The 19,880-nt window shown below is 55.6% G+C and overlaps 1 protein-coding gene and 1 long non-coding RNA gene across 6 annotated transcripts; one reads left to right on the top strand and one right to left on the bottom strand.

The window, feature by feature from the left end:
* The first annotated feature begins 89 nt into the window (after positions 1-89).
* Positions 90-19,407, top strand: C12H19orf57 (chromosome 12 C19orf57 homolog). 5 transcript variants are annotated; one of them, XM_029918721.1, is made up of 11 exons: positions 90-187; positions 367-430; positions 811-860; positions 4,005-4,182; positions 7,519-7,600; positions 7,830-7,940; positions 11,774-13,054; positions 16,018-16,128; positions 16,366-16,454; positions 18,324-18,509; positions 18,711-19,407. In XM_029918721.1, the coding sequence occupies exons 3-11, from the start codon at positions 830-832 to the stop codon at positions 18,862-18,864; spliced, it is 2,223 nt and encodes a 740-aa protein (XP_029774581.1). In that variant the 5' UTR covers positions 90-187; positions 367-430; positions 811-829; the 3' UTR covers positions 18,865-19,407. The 5 variants fall into 5 exon arrangements, with proteins under 5 accessions (XP_029774581.1, XP_029774583.1, XP_029774582.1 ...); XM_029918724.1 differs by lacking the exons at positions 90-187; positions 367-430 and having other exon boundaries at positions 684-860; positions 11,774-12,038; positions 12,750-13,054; XM_029918723.1 differs by lacking the exons at positions 90-187; positions 367-430 and having other exon boundaries at positions 680-860; positions 18,329-18,509; positions 18,711-18,803.
* Positions 2,262-15,732, bottom strand: LOC115275117. The gene is made up of 3 exons (XR_003901398.1): positions 15,389-15,732; positions 4,691-4,816; positions 2,262-3,550 (listed from the first exon to the last, which is right to left on the bottom strand). It is a non-coding gene; the product is annotated as an uncharacterized LOC115275117 (long non-coding RNA).
* Positions 19,408-19,880: the final 473 nt, after the last annotated feature.

Below are 19,880 nucleotides of genomic sequence, written 5' to 3'. Positions count from 1 at the left end.
GGGGCGGTGCTGCCATCGCGCCTGCGCACGGCGGTGCCGTGTAATGCGCGGGAAAGCGGTGGAGCGCGCGCGCAGGTGTGAGGGGCGGTGGCTGCAGCCTCGGCTCTCGGCGTCGCGCGGCCACCTATGGGCTCTGGCCTCTCCTGGTGGCCCCGGTCTGGGCGTTCCACGCTTTTAGGTGGCCAGGGTAGGGTTAGTGTGCGTCTGGCCACCGGAAGTCGGGTCCACAGCGCCCGGGCTTTGGGCCTTCCCCGCCCTTCCCTCCCTTTCGGCTCCCGACCCTCGTCTCCGTGCGGGCCCACTCTTGCCCTTCATTTTCTCAGAAAATCCCAATGCAAGTAATTTAACCGAACTGTTCCCCGGCAGGTCCAGGCAGACCTGCCCAGTTCCTGGTAAGGACAGAGGGACCTTGACAGCTTCTGTGGCCCAGGTCGGTGTTGGCGTCTCTGGACGGCCCCAGGCACCCCCCAGAGGGCCCCCTGACCCTTCCAAGGGCCCCAGGTGGCTCTTTCCAGAGTCCCTGGATGTCCCTGGAGGGGCCTCGCGTGTTCTGGCCGGATGTGGGGACTAGAGCGCGTCCTCAGGGCTTCCGGGGCGGATGGGCGGGCCCTCCGCTCTCCGCGGCCTCGGGGGAGGTGGTGTGACTCCCCCTCCGTGTCCCCTTCGGGCCCAGCTCCTCCCCCTCCTCCCACCCGAATCCCAGCGGCCAGATGGGCCACGGTGGGGTGGGGTCTGCCCTCAGCCAAGGTCACCGGGTCTGAGCCCAGGGATGAGCGCCGCTTCTAACGGTGGGATTTTGCTCCTTTCCAGATCTCGAGGGAGGCATAAAATGACTAAGAGGAAAAAGCTGCGGACTTCAGGTATTGAGCAGTCAAATTCACACGTCTTTTCATTGCTGCTTCTGGTTACGGGAGGACGTGGGCTTGTGTGACTACACCCAGCTCCTGGGGGGGAGGTGACCTAACAGGCCGGTGAAAAATGATAAATTGCGGGAAGTGTGCACGGTAAAAAGTGAAAGCCTTCTGGAAACTCCTTCACCCTCCGGTGGGGTCCCACAGGCTTAGGGCAGGGGTGTGCCCAAGGAGACAACCTTTGAACAGAGCTACAAGGTCTTCTTTTTAATGTTTATTTATTTTTGAGAGAGAGAGACAGAGACAGAGTGTGAGTGGGGGAGGGGCAGAGAGAGGGGGAGACACAGAATCCGAAGCAGGCTCCAGGCTCTGAGCCGTCAGCACAGAGCCCATCTTGGGGCTCAAACTCATGAGCGGTGAGATCATGACCTGAGCCGAAGTTGGGTGCTCAACCGACTGAGCCCCCCAGGCGCCCATAAGCCATCGTGGTATTGCATAAAAAGCCAAGAAATGAACCTCACTACACTACTTTTCCCAAACTTTTTCTATAGACACACCAATATAGTGTTTTATTGGAAAATAGAGTCATCACACATGTCGATCCATAATCTGTTTTTTGTTTTATGGAATAGCATGGTCTTTATTTGTCAACATTCATATAGGATTTCCTCATTCAAAAAGAAAAACACCCAGCGTTACACAGCATAGCACCATTTCCCTGTTTTGTCTAAGATAACTTAGACTTCTTAAAAGTTTAGAATTGACAGGGTGTCTGGGTAGGTTGAGCATCCAGCTTCAGCTCAGGTCATGCTCTCACAGTTTGTGGGTTTGAACCCCATGTCGGGCTCTGTGCTGACAGCTCAGAGCCTGGAGCTGCTTCAGATTCTGTGTTTCCCTCTCTCTCTGACCCTCCTCCACTCTCTGTCTCTGTCTCTCTCTCTCTCAAAAATAAAGACATTAAAAAAAGAAAAGTTTAGAATTGGTGACTCACTGGCTAATGAATAAAGAAGGTAGCACTCATTTTTCCCCCCACCATGTGGGACAAAAATTAGCAATGGATTGAAAATGTTTTGTGTAGAGATGAGAAACAGGCGGCTCGGAAACACAGGAATTTCACTGACCTTGGAGGGGGAAACTGGGGACAGCCAGGCCCACCCACAGCAGGTCATTTGGGGCCTCTCTTGGCAGTGGGCTCCCTAGCTCGGTGGACCCCCGGCTGGCGCAGGACAGCTGTTTCTGTGTGTCCTGGAAGGGGTGGGGACAGAGGAAGATGATTCTGGCAGGTGGTGAAAGCCGCCCTTCTCTCCCAACGTCTTTGGCCTTTGGTGTTGAACATAAGGTTCTGCCTTGGTTTTTCTAAAATGAGTCCTGTGGGGATAGATCACAGGAAGGAAATGGGAGGCTCTTCACTTCTGTTGATATTTTTGTTTTTTATTTGGTACACATGTCTATCGGATGAGTAAAGGGAGCTGGCGTTGGGGCATCTTAAGAAACCAAATAAACAAAGCTGCTCTATTTTGCCTTTTTGGCAGACCACAGGGTGGGAATATGCTTGCATAAGAAGCATTCGTTGGAGCCTTGCTCTGAGCCCAGCACCAGGCTGGGCGCCTAAGCAGAGCAGGCGGCAGGCAGGGCAAGGATGAGATCAAAGGGGGCGGCAGACCCAGCTCCAGCCCTCATGAGCCTCAGGGTCTAGGCAGGGGAGAGCGAAAAATGCTTCTCGCTGGGAGCACTAATTCAGATAGCAGTAAGGTAAAGTTCTTAAGTGGGGACCCGTGAACCCTAACTAACAGAATCAAAAAACTCACAGAAAAGTTGCACTGGTCTACTGGAGCACAAAGGGCCAAGTGAATGCTAACAAGGACCCTAGCAATCGATGCGGGGGAGGGGAGCGCTCATTCAGTGGGTTTACTTCAAGCTGAGGTTGGGAAGGATCTTCCCGACTGAACTCCAGAAAGACCACCTGGTTTGCCTTCTCACTGTCTGCTCAGAGGCACGGTACCTAGTAGGTGCTCAATAAATGCTCAAGAACAGTTAAGTGTGTAGGCTCTGGAGTTGGACTGATTGGATCCCATTCCAGATTCCTTGGCCTCCACCTGCCTCAGCTTTCTTATCTGTAAGATGGGCATAAGGGTGGGGTGCTGCCTCCAAGTCTTATCACAACACACCCCACATCTCAGGATGGCGTCCGTCATGGAGCGCTCTAGGTTCAACCCTTGTCATTTGTGTTTTGAATCAATGGGTAGGTTGGGGCCAGGTTTAGAGAGGTGTTAGCAGTCAGCCACGATGCAGTCTCCATGCAAGGGTGTTTTCTTCATTCAGCAAATAGCTGTCAGGCTCTTCATTGCTTCCTGTGATGGGGAAGGTAGCGCAGAAGTACCAGGGGCCGAGGAGCCGCTGAGACGTCGCTTCCCGAGCACTCCATGACGGGAGGTCCCAGTTTTCCCGGGGTGGGTATTCTGCAGGCGCCACAGACAACCAGAGTGGTACATAACTCAGTCCTTTCTGTGTTTCCTGATGGTGATCTCCGTTTTACATACGTGTTTATTTCATCATCTACCGAGTAGTTACTGAGCACCAGCAGTGCACTAGGTGATTTTCTAGGCACTTGAGACTCAGTAGAGAGTAAGAGAGGCCCCTCCTCGTATGGAGCACGTTGTATTGAGGAGACAGAAAATAACCAGTACATCAGATAGATCCTGGCAAAAAAAAACACAAAAGCTGTCAAGTGGATGAAACAGAGCGTGGGTCTGAAAGGGGGTGCCCTGTTGAGAGGTCAGGGATGGCCCTCTGCAGGAATACTTGAGCTGACACTCAAGGAAGCCAGTCCACATCGCTCCCCACCTTCCCACAGAGACAGGTGGCTGGCCCCGGTTGTCTTACGTGGTTTGGTGCCAGGCCACATCAGGATCCGGGCTCAGTCACCACCAGTCCTTAGGCAATAAAAGGCCTATGAATCCCACGGCCACCTAAGTTCTTAGACGAGGCTCCACGCCGTCTCTGTCTCCAGGCTAGTGTCAGAGCAGGGGGTTCCTACCCTTGGAACAAGCTTGTCCGTGTGGTGGCCCTGGCCCTGCCATGTTTGGTTGTCAGCCATGCAGTGCCTGCTCCCTGCACCTCCCGCCCCTTCACGTTCCTTTCTCTCTAAACCAGGTGGAGAAGGAATCTGTTCTCCAAAATTCCCGAAGAACCCAAGGCTCGGAGACTCTGGCGGGTGCCCCCAGAGTTCTGAGTGGGGCTCTTCGTGTCTCCCTGAAGAGTCAGAAGGCAGATCGGGACCTGTTCCCTCTGCCGAACAGAGGACGGAGGAACCAGGACAGGCAGCCTCCAGGTAGGTGGCTCGGAACATTCCAGCAAGCCTCCCCACCAACAGTGGGCACAGCACGGCAGCCCGGTAGGCAGGATCCAGAGGGGAAGGGACCACGGTGACCCTTCCAACACCACGCCTCCCTCTGCGGGTTCAGGGCCCCTGGGGTTGCTTCTCAAAGCCATTCCCAGGGCTCTCCCCTCTGGAGAGGAAGGTTGATATGTTAACCACGGGCAAGGAAAACCTTGAATTTTTCAAGGCCACTTAGTAATAGGATGCATCTTGTCCTGTCTGCTGGTCAAATCCTGTTTATCCCACATTCCTTCTTAACCAAGAAAGGACCAATGGAGTTGTGGGTCTGTGAAATAATAAACCATGAAAGAGCATAGCAAATATTATGCACCAGACAGGGTGGTAATACTAAACCGTTTACATCTATCTGTTCGTCTAATCCTCGTGGCGCTGTGAGGCGGGTATTTATCCCTGTGTCACAGGTGAAGACTCCGAAATTTCAAGAAATCAAATGACTTACTTGCCCAAGGCCATCGAGCTGGGGCAGGGCAGGCTGGGGTTCTGACCGTGTCTGGCTCCTGTGCTCCGAACCACCATGGTTTCCCAGCTTCCTCATTTTATTTTCAGGAATATGTAATTAAGCACACTGGGGAAAAAGAAAGGTCTGGAGAACAGTCTGTTCATGGAGTGAAAGCACATGAAATTGCAGCAAAGTAGAAAGGGTTAGCAGGAGTGGGGAGCAGGAATCCCGCTACCGGAAGTCTTCGGAGGAAGCGTCGTGGGTGGTGCGCCAACTTTTCTGAGTAAACAGTTGTGGCACCTGATCTGACCAACAGGACTGTTTTTGGCAGTGGGGGTGGGGTGGTGTTAGGTCACCACAGTCCTAAGACTGAAGGCAGCCCTGCGGTGTGTGTGATATGAAGAGGGGCCGCGCGTCACACCTAACCTGTTCTCCCAGACACGCACCACGATGTCACTGGGCTGCTCACTCCTGGAGAGGCCAGCAGGGCTCATGGGGCCCCAGGCCCTGCCCACCCTGCAGTCTCAGTCCCTGAGAATAGTCAGAACCTACAGAAGTGGGGTCCACCGTCTTTTTTCTTTTTTTGTTGTCAAAATGCTTAGTTAAGAAAAACCACGGGAGGGAAGCCTGGGTAGCTCCGTTGGTTAAGTGTCTGGCTTCAGCTCAGGTCATGATCTCACAGTTCGTGGGCTCGAGCCCCGTGTCGGGCTCTGTGCTCACAGCTCAGAGCCTGGAGCCTGCTTCAGATTCTTTATCTCCCTCTCTTTAAAATTTTTTAAAATCTTTTTTATTTATTTTTGAGAGAGAGAGACAGTGGGAACAGGGGAGGGTCAGAGAGAGAGAGGGAGACACAGAATCGGAAGCAGGCTCCAGGCTCTGAGCTAGCTGTCAGCACAGAGCATGATGCGGGGCTCGAACCCACAAACCGTGAGATCATGACCTGAGCTGAAGTGGGACGCTTAACCAACTGAGCCACCCAGGCGCCCCTAAAAAATTTTTTAATAAAAAAAAGAAAAAAAAAAAAAGAAAAACCACGGGCATAGGAGAGTAACAGAAAAGAACAAAGCCAACAAGCATTACACGTTTATGTTGAGAAATGAAATCTTTACCTGCACCTAGCGGCCACCCAGATAACCCACTCCAATTAAAAACGTTCAGACTCTTGCTATCAGTATCTAGATCTACTTGGTTTCCATGACCCCCTCACGCCCCCAACAGTAAACCTGTTACTCTATCTTCATGCTTTTTCCTGTTCCACTTACAAAGTTAAAATCATGAAGTTTTAGTTCCAGATTTTGATTTTTTTAACAATATACACGTCCACGTTTATTTAGATATAACTGTAAGTTTCACAAGCTTTTTAAAAAGACCTAATTTGGGGCGCCTGGGTTGCTTCAGTTGGTTAAGCCTCCAACTTCGGCTCAGGTCATGATTTCACATTCATGGGTTCAGGCTCTGCATCTGGCTCTGCACTGACAGCTCAGAGGCTGGAGCTGCTTCAGATTCTGTCTCCCTCTCTCTCTGCCCCTCCCCTGCTCATGCATTGTCTCACTTAAAAATAAATAAATATTTTAGAAAAAAGACCCAAGGGGCACCTGGGTGGCTCAGTCGGTTGGGCGGCTTCGGCTCAGGTCATCATCTCACAGTTAATGGGTTCAAGCCCCGCGTCAGGCTCTGTCTGTGCTAACAGCTCAGAGCCTGGAGCCTGCTTCTGATTCTTTGTCTCCTTCTCTCTGACCATCCCCCACTCACACTCTGTGTTTTTCCCTCTCAAAAATAAATAAAAACGTTAAAAAAAATTTTTAATGAAAAAATTTTTAAAAGACCCAAATTTTTTAAGGTCTTTGGGTTTACGATAACATTGGAAAGAAGGTTCGGAGAGTTTCCGTATAGGCTTCTGCCCCCACGCATGCAGAGCGTCACCCGTTTTCACCATCAGTCAGCAGAGCGGTGCGTTTGTTACCCAGGATGAACCTGCCCCAACATGTGATCGTCACCGCAGCCCACCGTGTCCTGTAGAAAAGGTCACTCTGTGTCGTACGTTCCAGGGTTTGGGCAAATGTAGAATGACCTGTCTCCGCCATTATCATCTCATCCAGAGTAACTTTCCTGCCTAAAAATCCTCTGCACTCCACCTGCTCATCTCCCCTCCCAGCCCTGGTGCCACGGATCTTTTATTGTCTCCATAGTTTTGCCTTTTCCAGAATGTCCTAGCGTTGTCCATACCATTCAATATGTAGCCTTTTCAGATTGCTTCTTTCACTTAGAATACGCACTTAAGCTGCCCCTCTGTGTTTTGTGGCTCAATGGCTCATTTCTTTTAGCGCCGAGTAATATTCCATTGTCTCGATGCACCACAGTTTATTTGTCCATTCACCCATGAAACGCAATCAAAGTTGCTTCTGCATTTTGGCAATTAATGAATACACCTGTTTTTTGTTTTTATTTTTTGCCCCACCCTGTGTTTTTTGTGTCTACAACTTCCTTTCTCTGGAATTCACAGAGGTGGGGGTTGGAGTGTCATTCCAAATGAGAAGTCCTGTTCTTATTTCAGGAGCCAGCTCCTGGGAGTCTGAGGGTAAAGTGCTGCCAGAGCAGGCAGCTTGGATCCTAGACGTGAGACTCCGCACCCTCCTTGGCGGTCAAGGGTCGCCCTAGGCGCTGCTCCCCTTCTCCGTCCCACCGCCTCCGGGCCGGTGCTCTGGGGCTTCCCTTACAGGAGACTGAACACTACTAGGCCTTCGGATTCATTCTCTGTTTGTCTTACCACATGCATGGACAGCTCCCCAGAAGTTCAGAACCTCCTCATTTTGCCTCTCTCCACCCAGCCCCACTGCCGAGGAAGCACAAGTTCCCTCCAGTCTCCTCGGGCAACCGGAAAAGGAGCCAGCGCCCCTTCCTCTTTCCCAGGTGAGCCTGTTTCATGGCCTCATATATGTGCTAAGGACACTGCCTGCCTCCAGCTGGAGTTCTTGTCTCCATGCATCACCAGGCTGGCAGGCTGGGGGGCCGTGCGCTGGGGAGCGGGTGGAGGGCAAGGCCTGCATCTGAAGCTGCAAGAAAGGAACTGGTGTTTGTTTTCTGAGCTCTGATTCGCCCTTATCTTTATTGCTGCTCTGTTCTTGCATCCGGTTCACAGAACTCAGCCAGGAGGTTTGTCCCCCAGTTTGCAAAACCCAGGATGACAGTGACAAGGTCAGCAGAGATGAGGGGAGAGGACCTCAGGAGTGGAACCCCTAAAGTCAGCCAGGTGAGCCCCAGACACCCCAGCAGCTGCTTGGCCCAGCCTTGGCTACTGAGTTCAATCTTGGTTTTCTTTGGAATTGGCTGGACCTGCACCTGTCTGCATGCCCGTTTGCAGCGCGTGATGCTGCACGTCTGTGGAGGGCGTGCCAGGCCTGTGCAGGTGCTCAGGACAGCTGTGCTGCACCCACGCGGTCAAGGCCACAGCCTCCTTCCCCAGATTGCCGGATAGTAGTAACAAAGCAGAAAAGCCCCCCACATTCTATCTCCGAACCCCTTTACTTCTTGGAAGCTCTGTGTGGTGAGGGGGTGGGTCTTGCATTGTACTTTCCTGTCCTTCCTACCGTGAGCTCCCGGGGTGGTGATGTCCCTGGCCACAGGGGGCCCTGCAGGAGTGAGCGGTGGGCATTCCCGGCAGCCGCGTCTGTAACCCTCCCGACTGGGAGCTCCCGATATCCTTCAGTGGGCAAATGGCTGAACACCGTGGAGCATGACCCAGAGATGAAAGAGGAGCAAACCGGTGACACACACTAACAGTCTAGATGGATCTCTGGGCATTACGTGGAGTGAGAAAAGCCAGTGCCCAAAGGTTATACCCTGTAGGGTTCCATTTGCATGACGCTATTGCAGTGAGAAAATTATAGAGATGGTGGGTAGGTTAGTGGTTGCGGGGGGTTGGAGCAGGTAGGCGGGGTGGAGGGGAGTGGAGTATGGCAGCGCCAGGGACGCCGTGTTGGAGATTTCCCATACCTTAGTGTGTGGTAGATGCATACCCTCAACCTCACACACATACACATAAGCATCAGCCAAGCTGAAAAGCCAAATAAGGTTGGTGGATGTTATTAGTGTCAGTATCTGAGTTGTGATGTTGTACCCAAGTCATGTAAGATGTTACCAACGGGGGAAACTGGGTAAAGGGCATGCCAGATCTTTCCCTGCCATTTCTTTATAACTATATATAAATCTACAACGATCTCACAAAAAGTGTAATTTAAAAACAAGAGGGAGGGGGTGCCTGGGTGGCTCAGCTGATTGAGCTCTGACTTTGGTTTAGGTGATCTCACAGTTTGTGGGTTCAAGCCCCATGTTGAGCTCTGTGCTGACAGCTCAGATAAAATAAAATAAATAAATAATAAAAACGAGGGGTCAGGGGGGTTGCCTGGGTAGTTCAGTTAAGCATCTGACTCAGGTCATGATCCTGTGGCTTTGTGAGTTCAAGTCCCACGCTGGGCTCTGCACCAGCAGCACGGAGTCTACTTGTGATTCTCCCTTTCTCCCTATCTCTCTGTCCCTCCCCCACTTGTACTATTTCTCAAAATAAATAAATAAACTTAATAAATAAATACAGGGGCTCCTGGATGGCTTAGTCGGTTGATGAGTTATGATCTCACGATTCATGAGTTCGAGCCCCACGTCGGGCTCTGTGCTGACAGCTCAGAGCCTGGAACCGGCCTTGGATTCTGTGTCTCCCTCTCTCTCTGCCCCTCCCCTGCTCACACTCTGTCCCCACCCCCTCTCTCTCAAAAATAATAATAAACATTCAAAAATATTAACTAAATACAAACAAGAGGGATTGGGCGTCTGGGTGGTTCAGTTGGTAGAGCAAGTGACTCTTGATCTCAGGACTGTGAATTCAAGCCCCACGTTGGGGCTCACTTAAAAAAATAAAATTAATAAGAGGGGTCTTACCTTCAGTTCAGTCACCTTCAGTGACTGAAACTGTGTGGGAAATGCTGGGTGTAACTCAGTGGCGGTTGCCAGGGGCTTCACTGAAGCCAGACTGACAGGCCGTGACCTTCAGCGCTATGATATGTGCGGCGCACACCCTCCTAGAAAGGTTGGACCTGACTGACGTAGGGAGGTGACGGGGTAGGCGGCTCCCTCGGCGCTGATACCTGTCTGAGAGCAGCATAGGGGAAGGGGGGACAGCTGCTGGGGTGCGGCCCCCAGTCCCTACCTATCAGATGTGCTTCCTTGCAGTCCAGTCTGAAAGGAGAGTTGAAGGTATGGCTGTGAGAGGAAGGGAGGTGAAGGGTTGACTCCAGAGTCTGGGGCCTGAATAGCTTGAAGGGCGGAGTTGCCCTAGTCGAGACGGGGAGCCTCCAGGGACACACTCCGGGGCTGGTGTCAGTCATGTGACGTTGGATGTGACCAGGAGATACCAGCGTCTAGATGAGGGAAGATCCGGGGGCTGCAGTGATTCTGCAGGGTTAGGTCTGAGTGCCGGGCTTAAGCTGCCATCTACCTTGGGGACAATGTCTGTCTCCGTCCCAGTCAGAACCCTCCCCTTCCTCACCCGCCCCCTCCCCCCCGTCCTGCTCATCTCTGTGTCCATTAGAGACATTTCACTTCTCTCTCTCTCTCTCTGTTTTAGGTGTGTGTTTTTCCTTTTTTTTAGTGTTTGTTTATTGTGAGAGAGAGAATCCCAAGCAGGCTCCATGCTGCCAGCACAGAGCCTGATGAATGGCTTGAACGCATGAACCATGAGATCGTGACCTGAGCCGAAACCAAGAGTTGAGTGCTTACCCAGCTGAGCCACCCGGGCACCCCATCTCTCTTTAATTTTTTTTAATGTTTGTTTATTTTTGAGAGAGAGCATGCGTGTGTGAATGCACGGGGGAGGGGCACAGAGAGGAGACAGAATAGGAAGCAGGCCCTAGGCTCTGTGCTGCCAGCGCAGAGCCTGACGTGGGGCTTGAACTCACAACCCTGTGAAATCATGACCTGAGACGAAGTGGGACGCCTAACCGACTGAGCCACCCAGGTGCCTCTTAAGTTTCTATGTTATAATAATTATAGGCTCATAGAAAATTGCAAAATTAGTATGGACCCAAGTGTCCATTGATAGATGAATAAACAAAATGTGGCATATCCATACAACGGAATAAAAAGCAAAGACATTGTGACACGGCCTACAACACAAATGAACCCGGCCGACATGCTGAGTGAAATGAGCCAGCCACAGAAGGATAAATACTATAGGATTCCACTCGTAGGAGGTCCCTAGAGGAGTCAGATCCATAGAGGCAGAAAGTAGATGCTGGATGCCCGGATGCCCGGGGCTGGGAGAGAGGGATCACTGGGGACAGAATTTCAGCTTGGGGAGATGAAGAGAGTTCTGGAGATGGAAGGTGGAAATGGTTGCACAACAGTGTAAACGTCTTTCATGCCGCCAAACTGTATACTTCAAACTGGTGAATTTGGGGTGCCCCGGTGGCTCAGTTGGTTGAGCATCCAACTCAGCTAATGATCTCACGGTTTGTGGTTCGAGCCCCACGTCTGAGCTGTCAGCACAGAGCCTGGAGCCTGCTTCACATTCTGTGCCTCCCTCTCTCTCTGCCCCTCCCTTGCTCACCCTGTCTCTGTCTCTCAAAAATAAACAAATGTTAAAAAAATAAATAAAAGCAATAGTTAAAAAAAAAAAAGATGGTGAATTTTCTGTAATTTGACCACAACTGAAAACAGAACAGTACGGAGAAGTCCCCGTGTGCTCTCCTCCTGTTTCCGCCGGGGGGGTAACATCTAATTGGCATTTATTGCCAACACCAGTCAGTGACGTTGGCACAATCCACAGGCCCCGATTTTTATGTCGTTGATCTGCCCAAGAGCCTCCCTGTGCCCAGTGCCGGCGGGAGGCAGGAGCTGATGGAAAGAGGGATTCCTGTGCCTCTGGTCCCCCTGCCAGCCCCCGCCTCTCACTGCGCCCAGCACTGGTACTGAATGGTACTTGGGGCACCGTGTGCAACATCTGAGACTCTGTGCAGGGGCAGTTACAACTAGAAAAGTGTTTAGGATGGTTGATTATTGAAGGCTCAAGTCTGAGTCTTTTTCTCTCCACAGGAAACATCACCAGGGTCCAGGTCCCAGCAGGCCAGAGGCCAACTGCGGGAGGAGTCCCTAGGGCTTGCTTCCTGGGAGGCCAGGGAGCTGGGAGCCCAGACCCAGGTGGACAGCACTCACCTTGAACACAGAGACCAAAGCCCCACGACCCCTGTGCCAGGAAGCGGGGATTCTCAGCCCTCGGCTTCCACCAGTGCCTCTCCAGAGTGGGGGACGGTACCAAGCCAGAACCGCCTGTCAGAGCAAGGAACCAACACAGCAGATGGTAAAAGCAGGGAAGGATGTTGGGTTCTAGGCCGCCATGGCCAGAAAGGGCCCCTGCTGAGCAGTGATGCTGAGGAGAAGGCAGACCAAGCAGGCCTCCAGGAAGCAGGTGCGCGAGGGGGAGCAGAGGCTGGCCTGCCCGAGAGCCACAAGCAGGAAGAAGACAGTGTCCTGCATCCCGCCACTCAGGGCCCAGAGCCTGGAGCTGCAGACCAGGCCCTCTCTGACCCCTTGCGGATGCCCAGCGAGCCTGGCAGCGAAGCAGAACAGAGCTGCAGCAGCCCTAGTCACTCCTCCCTTGGGACCAGTGTCCTCGCAGACAGGATCACAGACCCCACGGGGCCAGAGCAGAGGGCTCCACAGGTGGCCAAGCCCGATGAACAGGCCGACACCGGGGCACCTTCCTCTCCCAGCGGGAGGGCCCCTGCTGGGGGCCACAGTGGGGCCCTGCTCAGCTGCACACTTGTCTCTGGGGAGACAGGAGGCAGAAGGGAGGCAGAGTGGGAAGACAAGCCCCCTGGCAACATCCTGGGGGCCCCTGCAGGTTCCCTGGCCCTGGATCACAGAATAAAAGAGCCCGCAGCAGGTCCTGGAGATTCCAGTCTTCTAGCCTCAGGAATGGGCCCACGTGTTGATCAGACAAGCGTGCCTGGCCTGAGTGAGGAGGGGCTGGGGCCAGTGTGTGCGCTGCCTTTGCTGTCGCCGCCTGCAGGTGCAACAGCGGCAGAGTCAGTGAGCCAGCGCCCTGAACAAGACCCCGTGTGGTTCAATCTGTCTCTCGGAGCCTTTGCTCCACCGGTGCTCAGAGAACCAGTGGGTGACCCCTCCCAGGAGACCAGGGCCTGCCACGACCGCCCAGATGCCCCTGAAGACCCCACTGGCTGGCCTGAGCCCCCGCCTGGCCCTGCAGACCTGGCTGCCTCCGGGGGGTCTCCAGCCGGGGATCCTGACTTCCTGCTGGACAGCCAGATACGGGACGCCCTGGAAGCCCCTGACTTTGCAGCCTCACCTGAGCAGGTAAGGGCTTCCCCATGTGACAGCCGGACCATCCCAGGCTAGGAGTCAAGTGGCCATGAGCCCTCTCCCAAACTACCCGGGGCGGAGGTGGGGGGGATTTGGGGTGTGTGGCCATCTGTTTATACAGCACACGGGTCTAGGGGGATGAGTTGCAGCGTCAGTGCGTGTGGAGTCCGTGATCTTCCAGATAGGCCAGGCCTGCCTGTCTGCAAGGGGCTTGTGTGGGAACTGACGGAGGTCCCCATTCCTCAGCTGGGGCGCCCAGGTGTACCCACGGTCTCCATGCCTCAGGGCCTGGCCAGCCTGCAGGGTTCTGAAGGATATAAAGGGGATGCCTGAGACCTTGAGGGGTAACTTTGAAAAAGCCAGTGATGCCGAAGCTGGGCTTGGGGGAGAGGACTTCAGTCTCCAAATGAAAAGAGCCTTTGCCCATCTTAAGAGTCGTTTCAGGGTCCTGACACGAATTTTTTTTTTTTTAATATATACAAGAATTTTGCTTTCCTACTGGAATTTGTAGGGGCTTTTCTTCCTTCAGGGATCTGCCTGCCCAACAGGCAGTGGGAGTTGCCCAGCGTCCCCTTCGCCGGCCACTGGGCCTCCACCGGCCATCGGCATTCACCTGTCCGGGGCAGGCGGCAGCCTTGCTTTGGCCCCACCCCCAGGGAGGCACCGCATTTCTGACCAGGGGCACCCCTGGGTCTGGGCTGAGTGCTTTGCAGTCACACCCTGGAAGATTGGTGGCTCTCTTTCCACACACAGGGCGTGGATAGGAGGCTGGAGGAGGTCGGGCACCTGCCAAGCTGAGGCAGCTGGGGGTGGGGCCGGCTGTGTCTGCTCCCAGGTGGCCTGATTCTGCCGCCGGGCCTGCCCTGGGACACAGAGCCCAGCTTGCTTCACAAACAGCGGCCTCCGTTTCTTCAACTATCCTGTTGAACTGTTTAAAAAATTAATTCAGTTATGTGCTTATCAGGAGCTGGCTCTGCCAGGAGCCAGCAGATCAGGCATGGTCCCTGCCCCGTGAGGTTTGGGGTTGTACCGTTCCCACCTGCCTCTCCCAGAGTAAACACTTTGTGCCCTGTCATTTCAGCACTTAGAGAGCCTTTTCATACGCTATGGCCCTGAAACACAAGCCTAGTATTTCATCAGGCCCCAGCTGCCGAAGCCAGCCGCTCCAGCCACAGAGGGGGATGTGGCTGGGCTGAGCAAAGGGAGTCCAGAGTGCAGCCTTCCCAGGGGATGGCCCACGGTCGTCTTTGGCCCTTCACTGTGTGTACCTGCAAGGTGGCTTCAGACCCGGCCCGACGTGCCACACGTACACGCCCCAGACCTTGTGACACCCATTTCTCAATCACCAGACGAGCAAGATCACAGAGAGCCAGTCACAGTGCAGGCCTTTCTTAGCGTTTGAACACAAACACCAGGGACGGGTGGGCAGCCAGCTGCTGGCACAGCTGGGATTTTCTAACTGAAGCCTCCTCCCCTTGGAAAGAAGAGCAGTCTGTCACCCCCAGTCTGGCTGTTGGGCAGTGGCTAAAGGAGCAGTTGGGCAATCAAGTGGCATCCAGCAGGCAAAGGGGCAAGCCCTTCCTGATTGGCCACCGGTGACTCTGGGCTTTGAAAACACCAAGGAATCCACAGCGGACCCGGCAGACAGCCTGGGTGGTCAGACCTGATGGCCCGCTAGGCTTGGAGGCGCTACCCAGACCAGGCTGCTGACGCCTGGACACGTTTTGTTTGGGTACTGGGCGTTCCCAAACAAGTCGGGGCGACCCCGGCACGGGCAGGTTCCCACGGAAAGTTCTGGACAGAGCCCAGCAGGAAGGCCGTGTGGACAGGGACACCTGGGAACAGAGTGCAGGCAGATGGAGAGAGTGGCAGCAGCGGCCACCCGCTGGCCGTCCCTCCCTTCATGATGGCACAGCCGTGAGCACTGCTTTGGAGGAGGCAACTCGGGTGTCCCGGATGTGACACAGCAATGACAGGCCAGTTTCAAACCCAGGTCCCTCCCAGGAGGCTGGTGCTTTCTTCTTGTAGTAACTCCCTTAGGATGTGACGCTCCACACAGAGTCCCTGGAGCCTCTGCTGCCACCGCCGCCCCTGCCGCCCAAGGACCAGCACTTAAAACAGCTGCTTCCGAGTCCCTCTTGGGTCCTAGAGTGGTGGCCTCCGGCATGTTCTAGCGGAGAGCTGCCCTCACTGTGTGACACATCTGCAGCCCTTGGTGGCAGCACTAGTCCTGTTGGGAGGGAGAACGTTCCTCACAGCCCAGAACGGCTCCGTGAGTTGCGTGGATGTGTGATGCCAAGTTGTATTTTAAGCCACAGAGTCACTTACGTGAAACACCAGATGCCTGCGAGGGAACTCCGGCCTTCCCGGCTCGGCACCGCTGGCCTGGCGCTGGGGCCGGATGGTTCTGTGCACTGTAGGCTGCTGGGTGGCACGCCCGCTGCTTCCCAGCAGGACGCCAGAGCACCTCCCCCACTGCCCAAGCGTGCAGGCCTGCGGGAAGCCCTGGGCCACGGGCCGGTCTCCACGTCAGTCCCTCGGGGTTCAGGGGCGCTTCGCTGCTCTAAGCTGTAGCTCAAGACTCCGGGGAGGGGGGCTCAGCTCTGAAAGGAGGGATTTTAGAACGGGTCCCTTCTTACTCTAGGACTGGTCTCCCCAGAAGAGGCCCTGGACTGGCCACTCTACCCCAGCCTCTTTACCTCTTTTCAGAGGGACATATGTCACCTCCATGATGGAGCCTGACATTTTCCATGAAAATTAAACCACTGCTGACATTTAGAAACTTAAGCTCCGCAGGGTTATCTGGCTTTCTCCCCTATTAATTATAAATTTTCCCCTTTCAGTGTATTTGCAAAATCCCTCCCTGACACAAAACCTGGCTGACCTCTCTCCCTCAACACCAGACGCCCACCTCACCCGAGCCGACATCACTGAGGGTTTTCTCTGTCCCTTTCCAGACACTGCAGGAGGGGCAGGAGACAGCGCTGAGGCCCAGCCATGGGGGACAGAGCCACCAGCCGGCACAGATGAGCCCTTCAGAGAGCACAGGCCCGGTGGCGGACACCAGGGTCAGGCCCACACTGCCCTGTCGGCTCTCTTGGAATGGGGAGGGGGGGAGGGCAGCGGGGGCTGGCAGCCCCCGGGTCTAGCTGCCGCGGCCCCGCGCCTTCCCTGCACCACTGTTCTGTGGAAGTCTCTGTCTCCGTGTCCCTGACGTGGCCCAGAGGAACCGAAAGGTCCCCTGCAGGACCCTTCCCTGTGCGGGGCTCACGGCTAGGTGTCTCATGGCTGCTCCCTCTTTACAGTCGTGTCCTCCGGGGAGCAGGCGGGACTCTGGCTGGCCGGGCACCAGCCCACAGGCTGACGGAGGCCCCCTCACCGAGGTCCAGCTGAGGTAGGCATGGTGGGGCGAGGCCGACCCCGGGCCCTTGCCCCGGTCCCGTTGTCCCTCAGTCCCTGGGAGCAGAACACGTCACTGGTTCCTGGCACAGGCACTCCCCTCACTCTCCCTCCCCTGAGGCCTGCCACGCCTCCAACCGGCCTCAGCAAGGGGGTCAAGCCCCACCTTTCAGACTGTGGGGGGGGGGGGAGCATGGAGCTCGGAGAACTGGTGATCATGGATCCACAGCCCAGCCAGGATCCCCCCAGACCTCCGGGAAGGTGTCCCCACATCCATGGGCTGGTTTGACGTACCATGTACTTTCTGTGGAGATAGGTTCTAGAGCTTTCCCTGAATTTCTGGAGGGGAAGAGGACCCAGATGGGGCTAAAAACCATTAGTCCATGTGACCTTGGGACTTGTCCCTACTTTGGCACCTTCTGGCCCTCCACATCTCCTCACTTGGCTCTGTGCCCTGAGGCAGCTACTTCCTCTCCCTCCTGCAGGCCATGGGGGTGGGGGTGGGGGTGGGGTGTGTGTGTGTGTGTGTGTGTGTGTGTGTGTGTGTGTGTGTGTTGGGGACAGAGGAGTCCTGTCTCCACCCTGGAGCCTTTCACAGCCCATCACCTCCCTTTGTGTCCTTTCTCCCTGCCTTGCCAGCCACTAGCACAGGGCGGCTCCTCTGTTACCTTGTACTTGAACTGGCCCGTGTGCTGGAGGCTGCAGCTTATCGATTATTCATGGCCAAGTTTCTGTTTCTGTCTGCAAGTGCGGAGGAGGGGTGAGAGACACAGCCCTTGGCAGAGCTTGTCTCCTTCCTGTTTCCCCTCCCCTCCTCCCCAGGAGAGAGGTGGCCGCACACCCACCTCTTGCCCACGCATATATCTGTCAGTAGTGCCTGTGGTATCACTTGTTGCCACAGGTGCACACACATACATGTGCACACACACATACACACACCCTGCCAGGCGGTGAGCAGCAGTTTAGTCAAAGTGGCCCTACTATTGCTTGAGCAGAGGAGAGAGATCCATGTGTGCATGTCCAGTGGCCTGATGTGACCCACACGGATGTCTGGAAGCCCCCAGGCAGGTCGTGGGTCTGGATCAGTGGCCTGTGGCTGAGTGAGACATGTCAGGTGAAGGCAAGCCAGCTCAGGGGGACCAAAGTGGGTGGGGCAGAACCAGCGTTCCCGTAGTGACAGCCCAGGAGACACTGCCCAGCTGGGGTGCCAGGGTCCAGGAGGGCAGCCCACTCCCCCACCTGCAGGCCACATGCCCTAGATGCAGCCGGTGCTGTGGCCACCTGCCCCTTCCGTAGATACTAATGCCATCCAGGGCCAACTCTTCCAGGAGCTGCTCTGGGCATGGGGGACTCGGTGGGGGACACCACACAAAGGGGAGGGAGGGGGGGAGACCAGCAACTTAGATGCTGGAGAGCTGAGAAGAAGACTGTGAGGAAGGGGTTAAAAACGTATGGTGGTACCAGAGAAGGGCCCCTTCCCCCACCAGGAGCAGACATTTGGAAAGAACATTCCAGGTCCCTAAGAAGTGCTCAGGGAACAGCCAGGAATTCAGCGTGGCTGGAGCAGGGGGGAAGGGAATGAGAGGGAGGGGATGGGGTCTGGAGGTGCTGGCAGATGGTGCGGGGCTGCAGGGGGGGTGCTGGGCCCGGTGTCCATGTTCACAGCCCGCCCCACCTCAGCACTGAATGGGGGGCAGGCTGTAAGGGGCAGGAACCGGGGGCAGGGAGGAGGCTGTCCAGACAGGACCGAAGTGGCAGGGAGGAGGCCGGGCTCTGGGGGTGCTTTTTGTGGCAGAGCCGGGCTCCCCATCGAGGCTTTGCCGTGCGGGCTTCCCATCTGTAAAACGTATTAACCTCTCGAAAGGACAGCTCCAGGCCCAGCAAAAGCCCCCCCAGAACAGACTTCGGCAGAGCTGCCCAGGGACGGCAGGCCTGTGTCGTCCCTCCCTGCCCCCAGGACCTGCGTAGGGATCAAGCGCTGCGAAGCTGCCCGGATGGAGGACGCAACAGACACCGTGCAAGGCCTTGTCGTTGAGCTCTCCAACCTGAAGTAGGCGGCGGGTGGGGCTCCCCTGGGCAGGGTCCGTGGACGAGCGGGTGGGAGGGGTGGCAGAGGGGCCGGCGAGGACCCAGTGCCAGCATCCGCCTGTGTGTGTCCATGACCTGGGCGCACGTAAGTGTGGGAGCGTGGGGTCCCCGTTCCCGCACGGACGCCTGGTGGAGCGTGACTCCTGCCGGCTCTCCCTCGCAGCCGGCTGATCATGAGCGCCCACCGGGACCTGGGGGCTTTCAGGCGCCTCAGCTACAGGACCGCAAGGCCAGCAGGGAAAGCCCCGGCGGCGCCCTACACACCAAAGGGAGCTGCGAACCCCCCGCCGGCGGAGCGATCCTGGAGGGATTTGTAGATTACTTCCAGACCACCTCGGGAGCGCCCTGTGTGCACACTCGCGTGGGCCTGGCACTCCTGCCAAACAGCTGGAAACCATCCGCCAGCAGACCCCGGGAAGCCTGCAGGGCCCCGTGTGCCCCTGGTTTACCCTAGAAGACACTGCAGCGCGTCCTAGTGGCCCCCGAAACCTCCCCTCAGCCGGCCCAGAAGTCAGCTTTCCATGGGAAACACGGAGGCCAGGCCTGGGTCAACAGCCTGCCTTGGGCGTTGGGAGGGAGGGAAGGGGCCCTGCTCCTCCTGGGGCTGCAGCAGAGGCCGGAGGCCGGCTGTGCCCCCAGCACCCCGAAGCCAGCTGCTGCTGAGCAGGGCCCAGAGCTGCCCAGATGTTTATCTGGGTTTGCAAATTTCAGTTCTTTGCTCAGGTTAAGGGAGGTTCAGAACTGGTTTCTTTCCTGGAGGGGAAAAGGGCTCCCTTTGTTGGCGGTACCTGTGTTTTGCCTCCAGATTTCCATTTTATCTGTTCTGGTTAGACCATTAATAAATGACTCCCTAGCGTGGATCTGTGACCTGCTGTTTGGGACTTGAGGCATCTTCGGTTCCTCACTGTTCTGCCCACACAGCTCCCCGGCCACCTTTCTCCTGTCACGGCTCACCCTCCGCAGGAAGGCAAGTTGGGCCACGGCCCAGCCCTGGGACTCACGGGGTCCCTACAAGCTACTAAGTGTGCCAGTCTCCAGGAGTGGGTGGCTGTGTGTGGACATTCAAACACATGCACCCCCATGTCTGTGGGGCCACAAGCCCGCGGAGACATCATAGATGGTCACCCAGCTGGAGTTGGTGGGTTTGCCGGGAGCACTCAGATGGCCTTCCAAGGGACACGCTGCGTCCAGGCCCCAGACTGGGAGGAGGCAGTCCTGGGGGTTAGAGATACGGACACAGCTAGCATTGGCGGGTGCTGCCGTCAGACCCGCTTTACAGAGCATAATGCCTCAATTCAAGTGGTCACCAAAAGGCTGACCAGACCGGAGACTT

The sequence above is a fragment of the Suricata suricatta genome, chromosome 12 (genome assembly GCF_006229205.1).
Source record: "Suricata suricatta isolate VVHF042 chromosome 12, meerkat_22Aug2017_6uvM2_HiC, whole genome shotgun sequence".
NCBI lineage: Eukaryota > Metazoa > Chordata > Mammalia > Carnivora > Herpestidae > Suricata > Suricata suricatta.
This window is presented reverse-complemented; position numbering and strand designations above follow the sequence as displayed.

Coding starts and splice junctions, on each gene's coding strand:
- C12H19orf57 (XM_029918720.1), top strand. CDS start 770: ATGAGCGCCGCTTCTAACGGTGGGATTTTGCTCCTTTCCAGATCTCGA. Junction 4,183..7,518: donor CCAGGACAGGCAGCCTCCAG/GTAGGTGGCTCG, acceptor CTCTCCACCCAG/CCCCACTGCCGAGGAAGCAC. Junction 18,510..18,710: donor GTTGAGCTCTCCAACCTGAA/GTAGGCGGCGGG, acceptor TCTCCCTCGCAG/CCGGCTGATCATGAGCGCCC.